The sequence below is a fragment of the Salvelinus sp. IW2-2015 genome, linkage group LG37 (assembly GCF_002910315.2).
Source record: "Salvelinus sp. IW2-2015 linkage group LG37, ASM291031v2, whole genome shotgun sequence".
In the NCBI taxonomy this organism is placed as follows: Eukaryota; Metazoa; Chordata; class Actinopteri; order Salmoniformes; family Salmonidae; genus Salvelinus; species Salvelinus sp. IW2-2015.
The window spans coordinates 1,450,976-1,470,297 of record NC_036876.1 but is presented as its reverse complement, the minus strand read 5'-3'; the positions used below and the strand labels follow the sequence as shown (position 1 = coordinate 1,470,297).

General features: G+C 42.0%; 2 protein-coding genes across 14 annotated transcripts in view; both read right to left on the bottom strand.

The window, feature by feature from the left end:
- The window catches only part of LOC111960041 (butyrophilin subfamily 1 member A1), a 35,058-nt gene extending 30,799 nt beyond the window's left edge, over positions 1-4,259 (bottom strand). For 6 of the 12 annotated variants that reach the window (XR_011475023.1, XR_011475024.1, XM_070437835.1 and 3 more), the window contains exon 1: positions 4,002-4,209. The gene's annotated coding sequence lies outside the window, so the exon portion shown is untranslated. Of the gene's footprint in view, positions 1-4,001 lie in introns of all 12 variants that reach the window. The other 6 variants (XM_070437843.1, XM_070437836.1, XM_070437842.1 and 3 more) reach the window with 2 other exon arrangements.
- A 7,618-nt stretch (positions 4,260-11,877) lies between these two features.
- The window catches only part of LOC111960032 (calsequestrin-1-like), a 45,487-nt gene continuing 38,042 nt past the window's right edge, over positions 11,878-19,322 (bottom strand). For both annotated transcript variants that reach the window (XM_023981903.3, XM_023981904.3), the window contains 2 exons: positions 13,264-13,338; positions 11,878-12,973 (listed from right to left, as the gene is read on the bottom strand). In XM_023981903.3, the coding sequence (XP_023837671.1) occupies positions 12,737-12,973; positions 13,264-13,338 (312 nt within the window). In that variant the 3' untranslated portion in view covers positions 11,878-12,736. The remainder of the gene's footprint in view (positions 12,974-13,263; positions 13,339-19,322) is intronic.

The window sequence follows — 19,322 nt, the reverse complement described above, 5'->3', positions numbered from 1 at the left end:
ACTGGCTTATATTTATGGATCTSTATGCACTTCATACGCCTTCCACTAGATGTCAACAGGCAGTAGAAGGTTGAATGGGGTGTCTAGCTTGATGTGAGGCCGAATGAGAGCTTTTGGAGTGACAGATCCGCTCTTTTGTCAGTTTTCAACTGCGCAGAGGGGAACTCCACATTGTCTTCTGAAATGTGTTACTTATACACGACGAAATGCTCCGGCTCTGATTTTATTGGATACATATGAGAAAAACATCATAAAGTAGGATTTTCAACCGAGTTTGACCAGTTTGGAACTGGAATTGGAATTGGAATTTTTCGTTCCATGCGCCAAGAGTTGATGGGCATGTTCGCGCCACAATGCTAGCCAAAGTTGCTAATTCGACAGAAGAAATTGACATTCTAAAACCAAACAACGATTTATTCTGGAACTAGGACTCCTTGCACAACATTCTGATGGAAGATCATCAAAAGTAAGAGAATATTTATGATGTTATTTCGTATTTTTGTGGTTAATGTTGGCTACAACAAGGCGGAGAATATGTGAGCGCTGTCTCACAATATTGCATGCTGTATGTTGTACTAAAGTTATTTTTAAAAATCTAACACAGCGGTTGCATTAAGAACCAGTGTATCTTTCATTTGCTGTACAACATGTATTTTTTAGTAAAGTTTATGATGAGTTCTTTGGTTAGATTAGGTGACTGTCCAAAATATCTCCGGAGAATTTTGTGCATTATGACTACGTATTCACAATGTAAAACCAGGATTTGTAGCTCTAAATATGCACATTTTCGAACAAAACATAAATGTATTGTATAACATGATGTTATAAGACTGTCATCTGATGAAGTTGTCCAAAGGTTAGTGATTAATTTAATCTCTATTTGTCGGTTTTGTGAAAGCTATCTTTACGGTGAATAAATGGCGTTGTGTGTTTGGCTATTTATATATTGTGTTTCGCTGTAAAACACTTAAAAAATCGGAAATATTGGCTGGATTCACAAGATGGTTATCTTTCATTTGCTGTACAACATGTATATTTCATAAATGTTTTATGATGAGTATTTATGTATTTCACGTTGCTCTCTGTAAAAATTCTGGCTGTTTTGGTGCTATTTGTGATGGTGGATGCAATGTAAAACGATGATTTATACCTCAAATATGCACAGTTACGAACAAAACATAAATGTATTGTATAACATGACGTTATAAGACTGTCATCTGATGAAGTTGTTCAAGGTTAGTGATTAATTTTATCTCTATTTGTGGCTTTTGTGAAAACTACCTATGCGGTGGAAACATGGTGAAAACATGGCGTTGTGTGTTTGGCTATTGTGGTGAGCTAATATAAATATATATTGTGTTTTCGCTGTAAAGCATATAAAAAATCGGAAATTATGGCTGGATTCACAATATGTTTATCTTTCATTTGCTGTATTGGACTTGTGATTTCATGAAATTATATTATATGATATCCCTGTCGCGTTAGGCTAGGCTATGCCAGTCAGCTTTTTTGATGAGGAGGATCCCGGATCCGGGAGGAAGACTCGTTAGAGGTTAATCTCACAGACATAATTCAAACAGTTTTAGAAACTTTTGAGTGTTTTCTATCCAATACTAATAATAATATGCAAATATTAGGAACTATGACTGAGGAGCAGGCCGTTTGATATGGGCACCTTTCATCCAAGCTACTCAATACTGCCCCTTCAGCCATAAGAAGTTAAAAGACAACATGGACCTCGAGGTCAAATCACGACGTCATTGACTTTCAAGTTGGATATTCATGCTCTCGAAAAAGGCCTGAGTTCTCAAGTTAGAATTCCGAGTTGAATGACCGCTCAAAACAATTTTTTGGAAGTCAGAGATTTCCGAGTTCCAGTTCCAAGTTCCCAGTTGTTTTGAAGGCGACATTAAAGGTCAGAAGCAGACGGCACGGTCTTCCCTTTGAATCAGGAACCAAAACTCCTTCGTAGTGACCCGTGAATGAATTCGGTGACATGAAAGCTCAATCAGCTATTTCATTTCAACAACATTTATAGCTAGTTTTGTAAAATCTTGTGCCGTGTCATGACGTTGCCTGCTTGGGTATAGCAAGCCCCATCCCCCTCTCCCTGCCTCTCCCTTTCCTCCTTCAACCCATGCTGTGATCACAGAGAGACGTCGTAAATTCCTGAGAATCTCCTCATGGCCAAACAGTATTAGAAGAGAGGGTAGATTGGTGAAGATTCCAGCTATGAACCGGTCCGTTTGTCCCCATGTGGGAAACTCATGAGAGATAGGGTGGCTACATTACCATACCGCTGTTTATATAATAACCTCAGATATGAGGTTTACATCTGTTTGTTGTATAAAATGAATGAGTGAGTATGATACTGTTTATATAATTGTGTAATATGATTTTGGACTGGTTAATGAAGAAAAATACAAATCCCGTTTGATTTGAACTAAACCCGAGGACCCGCCCCTGAGCCAGTTGGGTCAGACACCCTGGGACAGCCCCTCTCTGCTATCTGAATAAAAGCCAACTCTGAGAAATTATCATTAGACCATGTTTTTCTCCATTAGGAGGAGAAGGTTAAGTAACATTGCTGAATCTTTAACCATACCACGTGGTTAAACTCTTAGACGAATAAGAACAAGTCTTTGATTTTGACTACTAGTCTGCAGCTAGGAATTCGGTATCATTGAACGCGAAGAAAGACAACCGCCGAAACAATCATTCTATAACGAATGTCACTCTGAATTATCCACAATAACCAGGACAGAGACCGACGAATCTCCAACAGAAACAAACTTTCCTCCAGCGATCAAGACGACACACAATGAGCGTAAATATATATATATATATATTGATTGCAATTGTTCCCGAATGAGTGAGCGTTCATGTGTAAAGGATTAGCATGTCAATTGTTATAATTATGAACTCTGTAGTGACTTCTTGGTCGAACGCCAATTTTCCCTTTGTCTAACAAGCCGCCATGCCGGTTCAGCCCACTAGGGCATATTTCTCCCATCATTTCATGTAACCATTTTTAAGTTTGTTTGTTTGTTTATGCATTTCTGTGAATTACTTAGTTAGTAATAAATAAATGATTTAAGACAATTGATGTATGGATGACTCATAGTGAAGACTGGGTTCGTGCAGATAACCAACAATTTACGACGTTTGGAATGAGACTAACGTGAGGTAAAAATAAAAAAATCATTAATCAGAAGACTATTGATCAGATATGAAAATATCTGAAAGGTTATATTGGGAAATTATAACTTTGTAATCTGACTACTTTCCCTGGTGCCCTCGAATTCATAGTTAATTAGTTACGTTCCAACTCAGTTGATCGCGTAATCCCTAATTACAGAAATCTTTGATAAAAACTATAAGTCTTCAATTTAATGATAGCAAAGACACGACAGCCGTTACTCATAACTATTTGAAACGACTCATTACAGCTTAAGGCAAATGTTATAATGTGTTATATAGCTGTAATAAAGGCTTTATGAATGTATGAATAAGGACACCTACAGTAAACTGTTACCTTTGGGACTCATTGGAACAAGCACTAAAAGTTACCAGTTGTGTACAATTATTTGAAGTAAGTACCATAAAGTACCCATTGAAACCTTATAATGTCCTAGCAAATGTGTAATTTATATACCCGTAAAATAAAGTACTACCCATATCACTTCCTACTATGCTAGTTCAATTCCATAGACATTACAAGAAAGGATTACATTCTAAAAGTGATTAGTTAGTTTTACAAAGGCAGTAGTTCAGTTATCCTGTTGAAGGCTTGTTTTTCAGGGATATTTCAAGTTGTCTCATATCAAAAGGATTATTGTTAACCCACTAGTATAACATTTCAAAGATACAGTAATAAAACAATAACGCGCAATGGTTAGTCAGCGAGGGGGAGAGAGAGAAATATATAAAAGAGAGAGGGAAGAGGGAATCAAGGAGGATTAATTTCAAGACACTATGGTGATGATTTTTCAGACACTTACCTTGTGTATAAATGAATGTCCTGTTTGTTTGTATATGTATCACTATAGTCTCAAATATTATTTATACCGAGTACCCATTTACCAACTTACTAATGCTAAATGCTAGTGAGTGTCCATGTGAGAACAGAAAGATTTGATAAGGAGACAACATACTGCAGCTATTCTGGTCAATGTGTAACCAGTCAGTTGAACTTTCCAGAAAGAATCATGTAGGGAAACTGGGAGAGTCCAGGTTAAATCAACACAACAGGATCTTATTGACTTTCTCAGTACAGTGCTTTATAGGAAAGCTACGCCCCCCCCCCTCCCCCCATGGCCAGTTTAGTTACTGCAAGCCACATATGTACTCTATCCAGTGGTTCCCATGACCTCATTTTGATATCTAAAAATTATCACGACCCCAACCATGTAAAAAATAATAATAATAATTAACAGACATTTTTTTCTTTTTTATTTGGGGCTATGACAGTCAATTGAAAAACATTCTAACAGTGTTTCTGATTGTCTTCTCACTCACCATGATGTATCCCACCAGCACTAATGAGATGAGTGTGCTTGATGCATTTCGCGTAGGAGCTTCTCAAAATCAGGGGATGTGGTCAACAGTACGCACCTCATCTCTGCTGTCACATCCAACCTGAATCGATATTTGGTTTTAACGCAGATGAGAGCACTGAATCTAGCTTCACACAGATATGAGCTGGCGAAGGGTACCATGAGTTTTATGGTGCTTTCAAGACAATATGGAACTCGAGGTCAAATCATATGAGGTCAAATCATGACGTCAGTGATTTTCAGGTCAGAAAGTCGGAGCTCTAGAAAGAGGACCGACTTTCTGAGTTGGAATTCCGAGTTGGATGACCATTCAAAACAATTTTTGAAGTTGGAGATCTCCAGTTCCAAGTTCCCAGCTGTTTTGAGCTCTCTATTAATGCTCAGAGGGAGATTGCAGGGTATTCCCTTTGAATCAAGTACCAAAACTCCTTCGTAGTGACCTGTGAATGCATTCGGTCACATGAAAGCTCAATCAGCTGTTCAATTTCACTTACCAGCATGTTAACTGAGCCAGGATCGCAGTCAAATGGATTGGGAGGTAGGTCTCTCTCCAATTATGATTATTTCTGATTCCACTGATTCGTTCACTCATCTGTAGAATGTTTTTGTATTTCCCCTGCGTGCTTGCGTTCAATTTATTCATTTTCACAAATATGTCTGTTACATAGGCAAGGAGACACATTTTCTTTTCATTACACAGAAAATCAACCAAGTCAACCAAACAGTTCCTCTCTCAATGTGAAAAATCTTTCCAACACTCCCCTTCGAAAACCATCAAGCCTCGGTGTGTATTAGAACATCGTCATGCTCTGATCCCATATCTCCACATAGTGCGCACGCCACAGGCGTGCGCACAGTGGATGTGGTTTGATGTAGTTTACAATCAAAGTTACCTGCTGCAGTACATCTCCGAGTTCTGTGCTCAGCTCTTTTGCCACCAGTTGCTCTTGGTGTATCATATAATGTGTCCATATGGCAGAGTGAGACACATTCATAACTAGAGTGCAGAGGCCTGCCTGCCGTCCCACCATAGATGGAGCCCCATCTGTGCAAAAGCCCACCATTCGATCCCATGGAATCTGATTTTCATCAATATAGCCATGCAGCTGAACATACACTGAACACACACTAAACATCCACTGTGCTGTTTCATCCTCGGGAACCGTGAGACACAACAATATGTCCTCGTGAATACCATCCCTCGACATGTATATTGAACAAACGTCAACGCATGGGCATCTCGGCCCTCAAAGCTAACGTCCATTTGGAGAGCATCAGGTGGGGAGTTGTTGAGTCGTTCAGGCAGTTTCCTCTTTCTTGCTAGCAACAGCATAAATGATTTGTTTAACAGTGTTACCTGACAAAGGTATTGATGTGAGTTTCTGTGCCTCTGCCTCCCCACACATTGTTTTTACCTTAGCATTTGCGGCCGGTAATATAAAAGTCTGTGCAGTAGTGTGTGGTTTCACAGTGTTGCGGACCTAGCCATTCACTGTGGGAATGATCCAAGTGTGGCCTTTTCCCATGATCTAAGGATGCTCTCTGTTTGAATTTTATCTTTTTGATTAGAATTATTTTCATTTAGATTTTTAAGGTTGACCACATTAAAATGATTTTGAGATACAAAGACGATATTATAATATACAGTTGAAGTCGGAAGTTTACATACACCTTAGCCAAATACATTTAAACTCAGTTTTTCACAATTCCTGACATTAAATCCTAGTAAAAATTCCGTCTTAGGTCAGTTAGCATCACCAATATATTTTAAGAATGTGAAAAGTCAGAATAATAGTAGAGAGAATTATTTATATCAGCTTTTATTTCTTTCATCACATTCCCAGTGGGTCAGAAGTTTACATACACGCAATTAGTATTTGGTAGCATTGCCTTTAAATTGTTTAACTTGGGTCAAACGTTTTGGGCTTCCGCAAGCTTCCCACAATAAGTTGGGTGAATTTTGAGCAGTGGCTTATTCCTTGCTGAGCTGCCTTTCAGGTTATGTCGATATAGGACTCGTTTTACTGTGGAAATAGATACTTTTGTACTTGTTTCCTCCAGTATCTTCACAATATCCTTTGCTGTTGTTCTGGAATTGATTTGCACTTTTCGCAACAAAGTACGTTCATCTCGAGGAGACAGAACGCGTCTCCTTCCTGAGCAGTATGACGGCTGCGTGGTCCCATGGAGTTTATACTTGCATACTATTGTTTGCACAGATGAACGTGGTACCTTCAGGTGTTTGGAAATTGCTCTCAAGGACGAACCAGACTTGTGGAGGTATTCAATTTGTTTTCTGAGGTCTTGGCTGCTTTCTTTTGATTTTCCCATGATGTCAAGCAAAGATGCACTGCGTTTGAAGGTAGGCCTTGAAATACATCCACAGGTACACCTCCAATTGACTCAAATGATGTCAATTTGCCTATCAGAAGCTTCTAAAGCCATGACATCATTTTCTGGAATTTCCCAAGCTGTTTAACGTCACAGTCAACTTAGTGTATGTAACCTTCTGACACACTGGATTTGTGATACAGTGAATTATAAGTGAAATAAATTGTTGGAAAAATTACTTGTGTCATGCACAAAGTAGATGTCCTAACCGACTTGCCAAAACTATAGTTTGTTAACAAGAAATTTGTGGAGTGGTTGAAAAACGAGTTTTAATGACTTCAACCTAAGTGTATATAAACTTCCAACTTCAACTGTATATTTTGTTCTATATTTTGTTCTTCTGGATTTTGGACATTCTCACGCAACACCATTTTAATATGGGGTTGCGACCCCTTGTTGGGGAACCACTTACTTAATGACGATTCAGGTATGCAGCTGAATGAGAAACAGTGTAAAATTTGGCTGGGTTGACTGCTTAATCAGCATGGCTACCACAGCATTCTATAGTGATACGCCATCCCATCTGGTTTGCGCTTAGTGAGACTATAATTTATATTTCAACAGGACAATGACCCAAAACTCACCTCCAGGATGTGTAAGGGCTATTTGACCAAGGAGAGTGATGGAGTCCTGCATTGGATGACCTGGCCTCCACAATCACCTGACCTCAACCCAATTGAGATAGTGTGGGATGAGTTAGACTGCGGAGTGAAGGAAATGCAGCCAACAAGTGATCAGTATTTGTGGGAACTCCTTCAAAACTGTTGGAAAAGCATTCCAGGTGAAGCTGATTGAGAGGAGTGTGCAAAGCTGTCATCAAGGCAAATGGTGGCTACTTTGAAGAATATATTTTGATTTGTTTAACGCTTTTTTGGTTGCTACATCATTCCATATGTGTTATTTCATAGATTTGATGTCTTCACTATTATTCTAGAATATAGAAAATAGTACAAATTAAGAAAAACCCTTGAATGAGTAGGTGTGTCCAAACTTTTGACTGGTACTGTATATATATATATATATATATATATATATATATATACACTGCTCAAAAAATAAAGGGAACACTAAAATAACACATCCTAGATCTGAATGAATGAAATATTCTTATTAAATATTTTTTTCTTTAAATAGTTGAATGTGCTGACAACAAAATCACACAAAAATTATCATTGGAAATCAAATTTATCAACCCATGGAGGTCTGGATTTGGAGTCACACTCAAAATGAAAGTGGAAAACCACACTACAGGCTGATCCAACTTTGATGTAATGTCCTTAGAACAAGTCAAAATGAGGCTCAGTAGTGTGTGGCCTCCACGTGCCTGTATGACCTCCCTACAACGCCTGGGCATGCTCCTGGTGAGGTGGCGGATGGTCTCCTGAGGGATTTCCTCCCAGACCTGGACTAAAGCATCCGCCAACTCCTGGACAGTCTGTGGTGCAACGTGGCGTTGGTGGATGGAGCGAGACATGATGTCCCAGATGTGCTCAATTGGATTCAGGTCTGGGGAACGGGCGGGCCAGTCCATAGCATCAATGCCTTCCTCTTGCAGGAACTGCTGACACACTCCAGCCACATGAGGTCTAGCATTGTCTTGCATTAGGAGGAACCCAGGGCCAACCGCACCAGCATATGGTCTCACAAGGGGTCTGAGGATCTCATCTCGGTACCTAATGGCAGTCAGGCTACCTCTGGCGAGCACATGGAGGGCTGTGCGGCCCCCCAAAGAAATGCCACCCCACACCATGACTGACCCACCGCCAAACCGGTCATGCTGGAGGATGTTGCAGGCAGCAGAACGTTCTCCACGGCGTCTCCAGACTCTGTCACGTCTGTCACATGTGCGTGTGAATCTGCTTTCATCTGTGAAGAGCACAGTGGCGAATTTGCCAATCTTGGTGTTCTCTGGCAAATGCCAAATGTCCTGCACGGTGTTGGGCTGTAAGCACAACCCCCACCTGTGGACGTCGGGCCCTCATACCACCCTCATGGAGTCTGTTTCTGACCGTTTGAGCAGACACATGCACATTTGTGGCCTGCTGGAGGTCATTTTGCAGGGCTCTGGCAGTGCTCCTCCTTGCACAAAGGCGGAGGTAGCGGTCCTGCTGCTGGGTTGTTGCCCTCCTACGGCCTCCTCCACGTCTCCTGATGTACTGGCCTGTCTCCTGGTAGCGCTTCCATGCTCTGGACACTACGCTGACAGACACAGCAAACCTTCTTGCCACAGCTCGCATTGATGTGCCATCCTGGATGAGCTGCACTACCTGAGCCACTTGTGTGGGTTGTAGACTCCGTCTCATGCTACCACTAGAGTGAAAGCACCGCCAGCATTCAAAAGTGACCAAAACATCAGCTAGGAAGCATAGGAACTGAGAATTGGTCTGTGGTCACCACCTGCAGAACCACTCCTTTATTGGGGGTGTCTTGCTAATTGCCTATAATTTCCACCTTTTGTCTATTCCATTTGCACAGCAGCATGTGAAATTTATTGTCAATCAGTGTTGCTTCCTAAGTGGACAGTTTGATTTCACAGAAGTGTGATTGACTTGGAGTTACATTGTGTTGTTTAAGTGTTCCCTTTATGTTTTTGAGCAGTGTATATATATATATATATTTATACAATTTGCTCTTTACTTGTCAGTGTTCCAAACTAGACATGATTTGTCTTTTTACCTACACAAGCAAACACCATCAGATGGAATTCATAGCAAGCAGTGGTTATGAAACAGAACAGAACAGATGAACTGGAATGATATTCACTCTCATGGGATGGGTTGCCAAAAATAACTTGTTGAAAGCCACACCCCCAATAAGCCACGAATATGACTGCATTGAGGCATAGAGTGCCGTCAGAAAGTATTCACACCCCTTGACCTTTTATAAATATTGTTGTGTTACAAAGTGTGATAAAAATGCTCTACTGTCAAAGTGGAAGAATATTATACATATTTTTTTAATTAATGGAAAACAAAACATTTATTTTGATTAGATTGGATAAGTATTCAACCCCCTGAGTCAATACATGTTAGAATCACCTTACAGCTGTGAGTCTTTCAGGGTAAGTCTCTAAGAGGTTTGCAGGCCTGGATTGTGCAATATTTGCCCATTATTCTTTAAAAAAAATGTAAAGCTCTGTCAAGTTGGTTGTTGATCATTGCTAGACAGCCATTTTCAAGTTTTGCCATAGATTTTCAAGCAGATATTGTCAAAATCGTAACCATGTAACTATTGAATATTTGGTGTTGTCTTGGTAAGCAACTCCAGTGTAGATTTGGCTTTGGGTTTTAGGGTATTTTCCAGCTGTAAGGTGAATTTGTCTTTTGGAGAAGAGACTGAACCACTATTATGCTGTCTGTGCTTAGCTCCTTTCCATTTATTTTTAACCTAAAAAAAGCATCTGGGGGCGGCAGGTAGCCTAGTGGTTAGAGCGTTGGGCCAGTAACTGAAAGGTTGCTAGATCGAATCCCTGAGCTGACAAGGTAAACATCTGTTGTTCTGCCCCTGAACAAGGTAGTTAACCCAATGTTCCTAGGCCGTCATTGTAAATGAGAATTTGTTCTTAAATGACTTGCCTAGGTAAATAAAGGTTAAATAAAAGAAAGCTGGTACTAGCCAATGAAAAGCATACCCATAACATGATGCAGACACCACCGTGCTTGAAAATATGAAGAGCGGTACTCAGTCATGTGTTGTGTTGAATTTGCCCCAAACATAATGCTTTTTATTCCAAACTAAAATGTAATTTCTTTACGACAGTTTTGCAGTATTAATTTAGTGCCTTTTTACAAATAGAATGCATGTTTGGAATATATTTATTCTGTCCAGCCTTCCGTCTTATCAATCTGCCATTTAAGGCAAGGGTTCTCAAACCTCTGCTCGGGGAGCCCAAGCCGTTCCAGGTATTTGAACTGTTCCACAGCTAGCACACCTGATTCAAATTGTTAAAAATCCTCAAGCCCTTGACTAGGTGAATCAGGCGAGTTAGTTCAGGGCTACTACAAAATTATGAAATGTTCTTGATCCATCCTGTTTTTTCCTATCATAGCCATTAAACTCTGTAAGTGTTTTAAAGTCACCTTTCTCTCCAGCAACTACCTTAGGAAGGATGCCTGTGTCTTTGTAGTGACTGGGTGTATTGATACACCATCCAAAGTGTAATTAATAACTTTGTCATGCTCAAAGGGATGGATATTCATCAATCGGTGCCCTCCTTTGCGAGGCATTGAAAAACCTCCCTGGTCTTTGTAGTCAAATATGTGCTTGAAATGTACTACTCGACTGTGGGACCTCACAGATCATTGTATTTGTGGGGTCCAGAGATGGAGTAGTCATTGAAAAATCATGTTAACCTCTGTTATTGCACACAAAGTCCATGCAAAGTATTATGTGATTTGTTAATTACATTTGTAATCCTGAACTTATTTAGGCTGGCCATAACAAAGGGGTTGAATACTCAAGATATTCCAGCTTTTTCTTTTTTTCCATTTGTAAACCTTTCTTTAAAAAAAAAAATTCTACTTTGAAGTTATGAGTAGATCAGTGACACAAACTGTAACAAAACAAAATGTGTCAAAAGTGAACAGTTATGAATACTTTCTGAAGGCACTGTATATCATGTTTTTTATGCCCCCTGTCATCAAGGCAGTAAAATACTCTCTGAGACAGATTTACGAAATGTTTGCTCCTGTGAGAATTTTGCACCTTATAGTTTTGCAGAACCATGAAGGTTGATGCAGTCTTGTCTCTGACATTCTCAAGAGTCTTGAATTAGATTATATTTGATGTGTAAAGCTTCACCATCGTCAAAATATGTACTGGTTCTTATAGGTTTCACAATTATATAGCTTTAGTTTGTAAAAATTGTGTCGTGTCACATACACACAAAGACACTTCCACATTCATATAGAAATTATGACAAACAACAACATTACATTTTTAAATGTTTTTTTTTCTATTTTTTTCCAATATCGGACCAGAAACAATCAAATTCTGTTGTCTTTTTGTGAATTCCAAGATATTCATAATCACTCTTTGAAACTGTTTTTCTTAAGACATTTCTTAAGACATTTCAGTGAGGTTAAGTTTCCTTCTCTTTAAAAAATAACACAATATAGTACAATATAGTACAATATAGTACAATGTTTCTTCTCTTTACCAGTAGAAAACATGTAGATGTTACAGAGTACAGAAAAATGGAACAAATGAGATAGGGGAAAGGGAGCATCCCTGATTGTGCAAAACGAGATTAAACTAGGTCAAACATACTAGTTTTCCTCAGATTTGTCCTCACATACACTCACAGTTACAACCCCATGAAGAGAGAGACAAACGTTTCATACTGAACAAGGAACACTGATCTTACATTTGAGCCGCAACCCATTTTCTTTTCACAGACAAAACTTTTCCCCTGCTTCCATGCATTTTCTTACCCAGTGAAATCAGTGGAGGCTGCTGAGGGGTGGGTGGCTCATAATAACAGCTGGAACGGAGCAAATGGAATGGCATCAAACCATGTGTTTGATGTATTTGATACTATTCCACCTAATCCGCTCCAGCAATTACCATGAGCCCGTCCTCCCCAATTAAGGTGAGTCAATTTGATTTAGGTGTTGCCCTTTGGGCATATTACCGGACTATCTGATCAGGGCTTTGAGAAAGAGATGCAGGAAGCAAACAGGAAGGGACACAACATGTGTTTGACGAGATGTTAGGAAACTGATGATTGGTGCCAGCTTTCGGCCACTGTTGGCTAAAGCCGAGCCAACCCAAGGATGGCAAGTAAGCTTTTATTCGTCATCATCATCATCGTCGTCATCTTCGTCGTCATCATCGTCATCATCATCGTCATCGTCATCATCATCATCATCATCATCATCGTCGTCGTCGTCGTCGTCGTCGTCATCGTCATCATCATCATCATCTGGATCGATCTTTCCGGACAGCACATCCTCGATCCAGTCCTCAAGCTCATCAGCAGTGGGCATGTCCTCATCATCATCCATCTCCATCCACACACTGTCGGCCTATGAGGGAACACACACACAGTGAGATCTCGATTTGATGGTCACGAAACAAGATGGAGACTAAGTCGGCACAAGACAGAAAGACACTGAGATTCAAGAGAAGCTTGGATGAGAAGACAGTGAGAGTAGACCATCAAAAACCTGAGGTTCCCAGAGAAGATGGATGGATGGATGGATGGATGGACGGATGGATGGATGGATGATAGATAGATAGATGGATGGATAGAAGAGAGAAGAGGATGACACAAAAGAGACGACAGAGACAAAGTAGGTGGGAAGATCAGACTTACATCTTCCACATCCACAACACCGATCTGAGGGGAACCGAGGTCAATGCCGAAGGTCTTCTCCCAGTAGGGCACAAGCTAAAAAGAGAGAGGGAGGTAGAGAGTGGGGAGATAGAGAGAGAAAATAAAAATATAAAAATACTACATCTAGACTTAATCTGAGTCTTGGAAATCACAATTTAAAGTTCTGCTTTTCAAGTCCTAAGTGTATCTGTTGGACATTTCTAATATTCACTTGTTAGACTAGTCGATACACATACAGGTGCAGAATTAATCATCTTGATCACATAATGAGTAGTTATTTGGGATTACAACGTGATTGCAGGTGTCACGCCCTGGCCTTAGTATTCTTTGTTTTCTTTATTATTTTAGTTAGGTCAGGGTGTGACATGGGGAATGTTTGTGTTTTGTCTCGTTTTGGGTGGTTATATGGTAAAGGGGGTGTTGGGTTTAGTGTACAGCGCATTCGGAAAGTATTCAGACCCCTTGACTTTTCTCACACTTTGTTACGTTACAGCCTCATTCTAAAATGTATAAATAGTTTTCCCCCCTCAATCTACACACAATACCACATAATGACAAAGCAAAAACAGGTTTTTAGAGATTTTTTTAAATGTATAAAAAAAAATGAAATATCGTATTTACATAAGTATTCAGACCCTTTACTCAGTACTTTGTTGAAGCACCTTTGGCAGCGATTACAGCCTTGAGTATTCTTGGGTATACCTCCAGAGTGGCGCAGTGGTCTAAGGCACTGCATTGCAGTGCTAGATGCATCACTACAGAACCTGGTTCGTTCCCAAGCTGTGTCACAACCRGATGTGATTYGGAGTACCATAGGGTGGCGACAATTGGCCCAGCGTCATCYGGGTTAGGGGAGRGAATGGCCGTGGGTGTAGGYAGTCATTGTAAATAAGAATTTGTTCTTAACTGACTTGCCTAGTTAAAGAAATKATACTACAAGCTTGGCACACCTGTATTTKGGGAGTTTATCCCATTCTTCTCTGCAGATCCTCTCAAACTCTGTCAGGTTGGATGGGGAGTGTTGCCGCACAGCTATTTTCAGGTCTCTCCAGAGATGTTCGATCGGGTTCAAGTCCGGGCTCTGGCTGGGCCACTCAAGGACATTCAGAGACTTGTCCCGAAGCCACTCCTGTGTTGTCTTGGCTGTGTGTTTAGGGTTCTTATCCTTTTGGAAGGTGAAGCTTTGCCCCAGCCTGAGGTCCTTTGCGCTCTGGAGCAGGTTTTCATCAAGGATCTCTCTGTACTTTGCTCCGTTCATCTTTCCCTTGATCCTGACTAGTCTCCCAGTCCCTGCCACTGAAAAACATCCCCACAGCATGATGTTCCCACCACCATGTATCATTGTAGGGATGGCGCCAGGTTTCCTTCAGACGTGACGCTTGGCATTGAGGCCAAAGGGTTGAATCTTGGTTTCATCAGACCAGAGAATCTTGTTTCTCATGGTCTGAAAGTCCTTTCGGTTCCTTTTGGCAAACTCCAAGTGGGCTGTCATGTGTCTTTTACTGTGGATTACCTTCCGTCCAGCCACTCTACCTTAAAGGCCTGATTGGTGGAGTGCTAAAGAGATGCTTGTCCTTCTGGAAGGGTCTCCCATCTCCATAGAGGAACTCTGGAGCTCTGTCAGAGTGACCATCGGGTTCTTGTTCACCTCCCTGACCAAGGCCCTTCTCTCCCGATTGCYCAGTTTGGCCGGGTGACCAGCTCTAGGAAGTGTCTTGGTGCTTCCAAACTTCTTTGATTTAAGAATGAGGGAGGCCACTGTGTTCTTGGGGATCTTCAACGCTGCAGACATTTTTTGGTACCCTTCCCAAAATCTGTGCCTCGACACAATCCTGTTTCGGAGCTCTATGGACAATTCCTTCGACCTCATGGCTTGGTTTTTGTACTGACATGCACTGTCAACTGTGGGAACTTATATAGACAGGTGTGTGCCTTTCCAAATCATGTCTAATCAAAGAAGTTTGGAAGCACCAAGACACTTCCTAGAGCTGGTCACCCGGCCAAACTGGGCAATCGGGAGAGAAGGGCCTTGGTCAGGGAGGTGAACAAGAACCCGATGGTCACTCTGACAGAGCTCCAGAGTTCCTCTATGGAGATGGGAGACCCTTCCAGAAGGACAAGCATCTCTTTAGCACTCCACCAATCAGGCCTTTAAGGTAGAGTGGCTGGACGGAGGTAATCCACAGTAAAAGACACATGACAGCCCACTTGGAGTTTGCAAAAGGAACGAAAGGACTTTCAGACCATGAAGAAACAAGATTCTCTGGTCTGATGAAACAAGATTCAACCCTTGGCCTCAATGCCAAGCGTCACGTCTGAAGGAAACCTGGCGCCATCCCTACAATGATACATGGTGGTGGGAACATCATGCTGTGGGGATGTTTTTCAGCGGCAGGGACTGGAGACTAGTCAGGATCAAGGGAAAGATGAACGGAGCAAAGTACAGAGGATCCTTGATGAAAACCTGCTCCAGAACCTAAACACACAGCCAAGACAACACAGGAGTGGCTTCGGGACAAGTCTCTGAATGTCCTTGAGTGGCCCAGCCAGAGCCGGACTTGAACCCGATCGAACATCTCTGGAGAGACCTGAAAATAGCTGTGCGGCAACACTCCCCATCAACCTGACAGAGTTTGAGAGGATCTGCAGAGAAGAATGGGATAAACTCCCAAAAACAGGTGTGCCAAGCTTGTAGTATAATTTCTTTAACTAGGCAAGTCAGTTAAGAACAAATTCTTATTTACAATGACTACCTACACCCACGGCCATTCCCTCCCCTAACCCAGATGACGCTGGGCCAATTGTCGCCACCCTATGGTACTCCGAATCACATCTGGTTGTGACACAGCTTGGGAACGAACCAGGTTCTGTAGTGATGCATCTAGCACTGCAATGCAGTGCCTTAGACCACTGCGCCACTCTGGAGGTATACCAAGAATACCTCAGTAGCAGACTACAGTAATATACCTACAGTAGTAGACCTACAGAAATATACCTACAGTAGTAGACCTACAGTAGTAGACCTACAGTAGTAGACTTACAGTAGCAGACCTACAGTAGTAGACTTACAGTAGCAGACCTACAATAGTAGACTTACAGTAGCAGACCTACAGTATATACCTACAGTAGCAAGCCTACAGAAATATACCTACAGTGATATACCTACAGTAGTAGACCTACAGTAGTAGACCTACAGTAGTAGACTTACAGTAGTAGACTTACAGTATCAGACCTACAGTAGAAGACTTACAGTAGTAGACTTACAGTAGCAGACCTACAATAGTATACTTACAGTAGCAGACTACAGTAGTAGACCTACAATAGTAGACTTACGAAAGCAGGCCTACAGTAGTAGACTTACAGTAGTAGACTTACAGTAGTGGAACCTACAGTAGTAGACTTACAGTAATATACCTACAGTAGTAGACCTACAGACACATAAAAGCTTCGTTATAAACTGGTGGTTCGAGCCCTGAATGCCAATTGGCTGACCGCCGTGTATATCATAATCGTATACCACGGGTATGACAAAACATGTATTTTATGCTCTAATTCCATTGGTTACAAGTTTATAATAGCAATACGACAGCTCGGGGTTTGTGATATATGGCCAATATACCATGGCTAAGGACTGTGTCCTGGCACCCACTTTGCATTGTGCCTAACAAAGCCCCTAGCAGTCGTATATTGGCCTATAGCACACCCCCCCCGGGCTTATTGCTTCAGTATCCCCCTCAGTACATCATTCAGCCACCAGAGAGCTGTAGTGGTCAACAAACATTCCTCACAGAGAGATCTGAGTCTCTCACTTTCAGTTTCTACATGACTTGCAGCTCTCTGTAGCTTTGTCCTTATAATACCATGTAATATTTATTGTCCAATAAATCTTATCCTTATCTCATACTGTCACTGCCTTGAACAAATACATGTCTAAAATGCTGTCCTCCACACCTGATTCCACTAATCAAAGGTTTGCTGATGGGCAAAAACTATATCATTGTACTCCTTTGTCTTCCCAGGACCAGGCTTGAAGAAACACTGAGCTAAGTAAAGACAACCATTGCATTTACAGTAGGCATAACTCTGGACCCAATCTAGTAGCTGTGTAAGATATCTTTGTAACACGGAACATATTATATGGGAAGGGAAGGGTTTTTCAAACAAGGAATAAAATCTGGCCCCCGTTGATGGCCCTAGTTCTGGTTAGGAAAGATTATGGTCATGTTACATGTTCAGCAAGAAGTCAGGGCTCTACAGTCTAGACACATCACAAGCTTCAGTAGCACCCTCAGTAGATCATTCAGGCACCAGAGAGCTGTAGTTGTCCAACAACATTCTTGCAGAGATATAAGTTTCACACCCAGTTTCTAACTGAAAAACATTCCTTTGCGGAGATCTGATTTTTCATACTTTCATTTTCTAACTGACTTGCAGCTCCCTCTATCTGATACCGATCTTATCCTTATCTTGTACTGTCACTGCCCTGGGGAAAAAATTCTAAGTGGGTCAGTCACCGGATGCAATTTAACAACTAAAGCATTCTACTTCAAGAGGGAGTAACTCACTTTATGTTCATACTGTGTAGATAAAATAATACATTATTATACAGGTGAGAACAATTCTTGTTACCCTTACTTGCCCATCCTTCCCTAGCCCCTATCTCCTAGCCCCTATCTCCTAGCCCTATCTCCTAGCCCTAGCCCCTAGCCAGAGTCTCTAACCTGTCCCCCTAAATCCTCGAACCTAAGTATATTTTCTAACCTGTCCCCAAAACCATAACCCCTAACCAGAGTTCCTAGCATGTCCCCTAAACCCTAAGTAGAGTTCCTAACCTGTCCTCTAAACCCTAGTCCCAGAGTCTCTAACCTGCCCCATCCCTTCCCTAGCCTCATCCCTGACCCTATACCTAGCCCCATCCTTCCTAGCCCCATCCCTTACCTATACCTAGCCCCACCCTTCCCTAGCCCCATCCTTCCCTAGCCTCATCCCTTCCCTAGCCTCATCCTTACCTATACCTGACCCATCCTTTCCCTAGCCCATCCTTCCTTATCCCATCCCTTCCCTAGCCCCACCCCTTCCCTAGCCCCATCCCTTCCTTATCCCCATCCTTCCCTAGCCCCATCCCTCCTTATCCCCATCCCTTCCCTAGCCCATCCCTTCCTAGCCCCATCCCTTCTTATCCCCATCCCTTCCCTAGCCCCATCCCTTCCTTATCCCCATCCCTTCCCTAGCCCCATCCCTTCCCTAGCCCCATCCCTTCCCTAGCCCCATCCCTTCCCTAGCCCCATCCCTTCCCTAGCCCATCCCTTCCCTACCTCATCCTTACCTATACCTAGCCCCATCCTTTCCCTATCCCCACCCTTCCTAGCCCCATCCCTTCCTTATCCCCATCCCTTCCCTAGCCCCATCCCTTCCCTAGCCCCACCCCGTCCCAGCCCACCCCACCCCTTCCCTAGCACATCCCTTCCCAAGCCCCTAGCCGATCTCTTACCTAGCCCCATCCCTTCTCTAGCCCATCCCTTCTCTAGCCCCCATCCCTTCCCGAGCCATCTCCTCCCTAGCCCCATCTCCTCCCTAGCCCCCATCTCCTCCTCCCAGACTCGAAATTGAGCTCTGGTGCATCCGTTGCCATTGATTATCTTTGAGATGTTTCTACAACTTTATTGGAGTCCACCTGTGTTAAATTCAATTGATTTGACATGATTTGGAAAGGCACACACCTGTCTAATATAAGTTCCCAACAGTTGAAAGTGCATGTCAGTACAAAAACCAAGCCATGAGGTCGAAGGAATTGTCCATAGAGCTCCGAAACAGGATTGTGTCGAGGCACAGATTTTGGGAAGGGTACCAAAAAATGTCGCAGCGTTGAAGATCCCAAGAACACAGTGGCCTCCTCATTCTTAAATCAAAGAAGTTTGGAAGCACCAAGACACTTCCTAGAGCTGGTCACCCGGCCAAACTGAGCAATCGGAGAGAAGGCTTGGTCAGGGAGGTGAACAAGAACCCGATGGTCACTCTGACAGAGCTCCAGAGTTCTC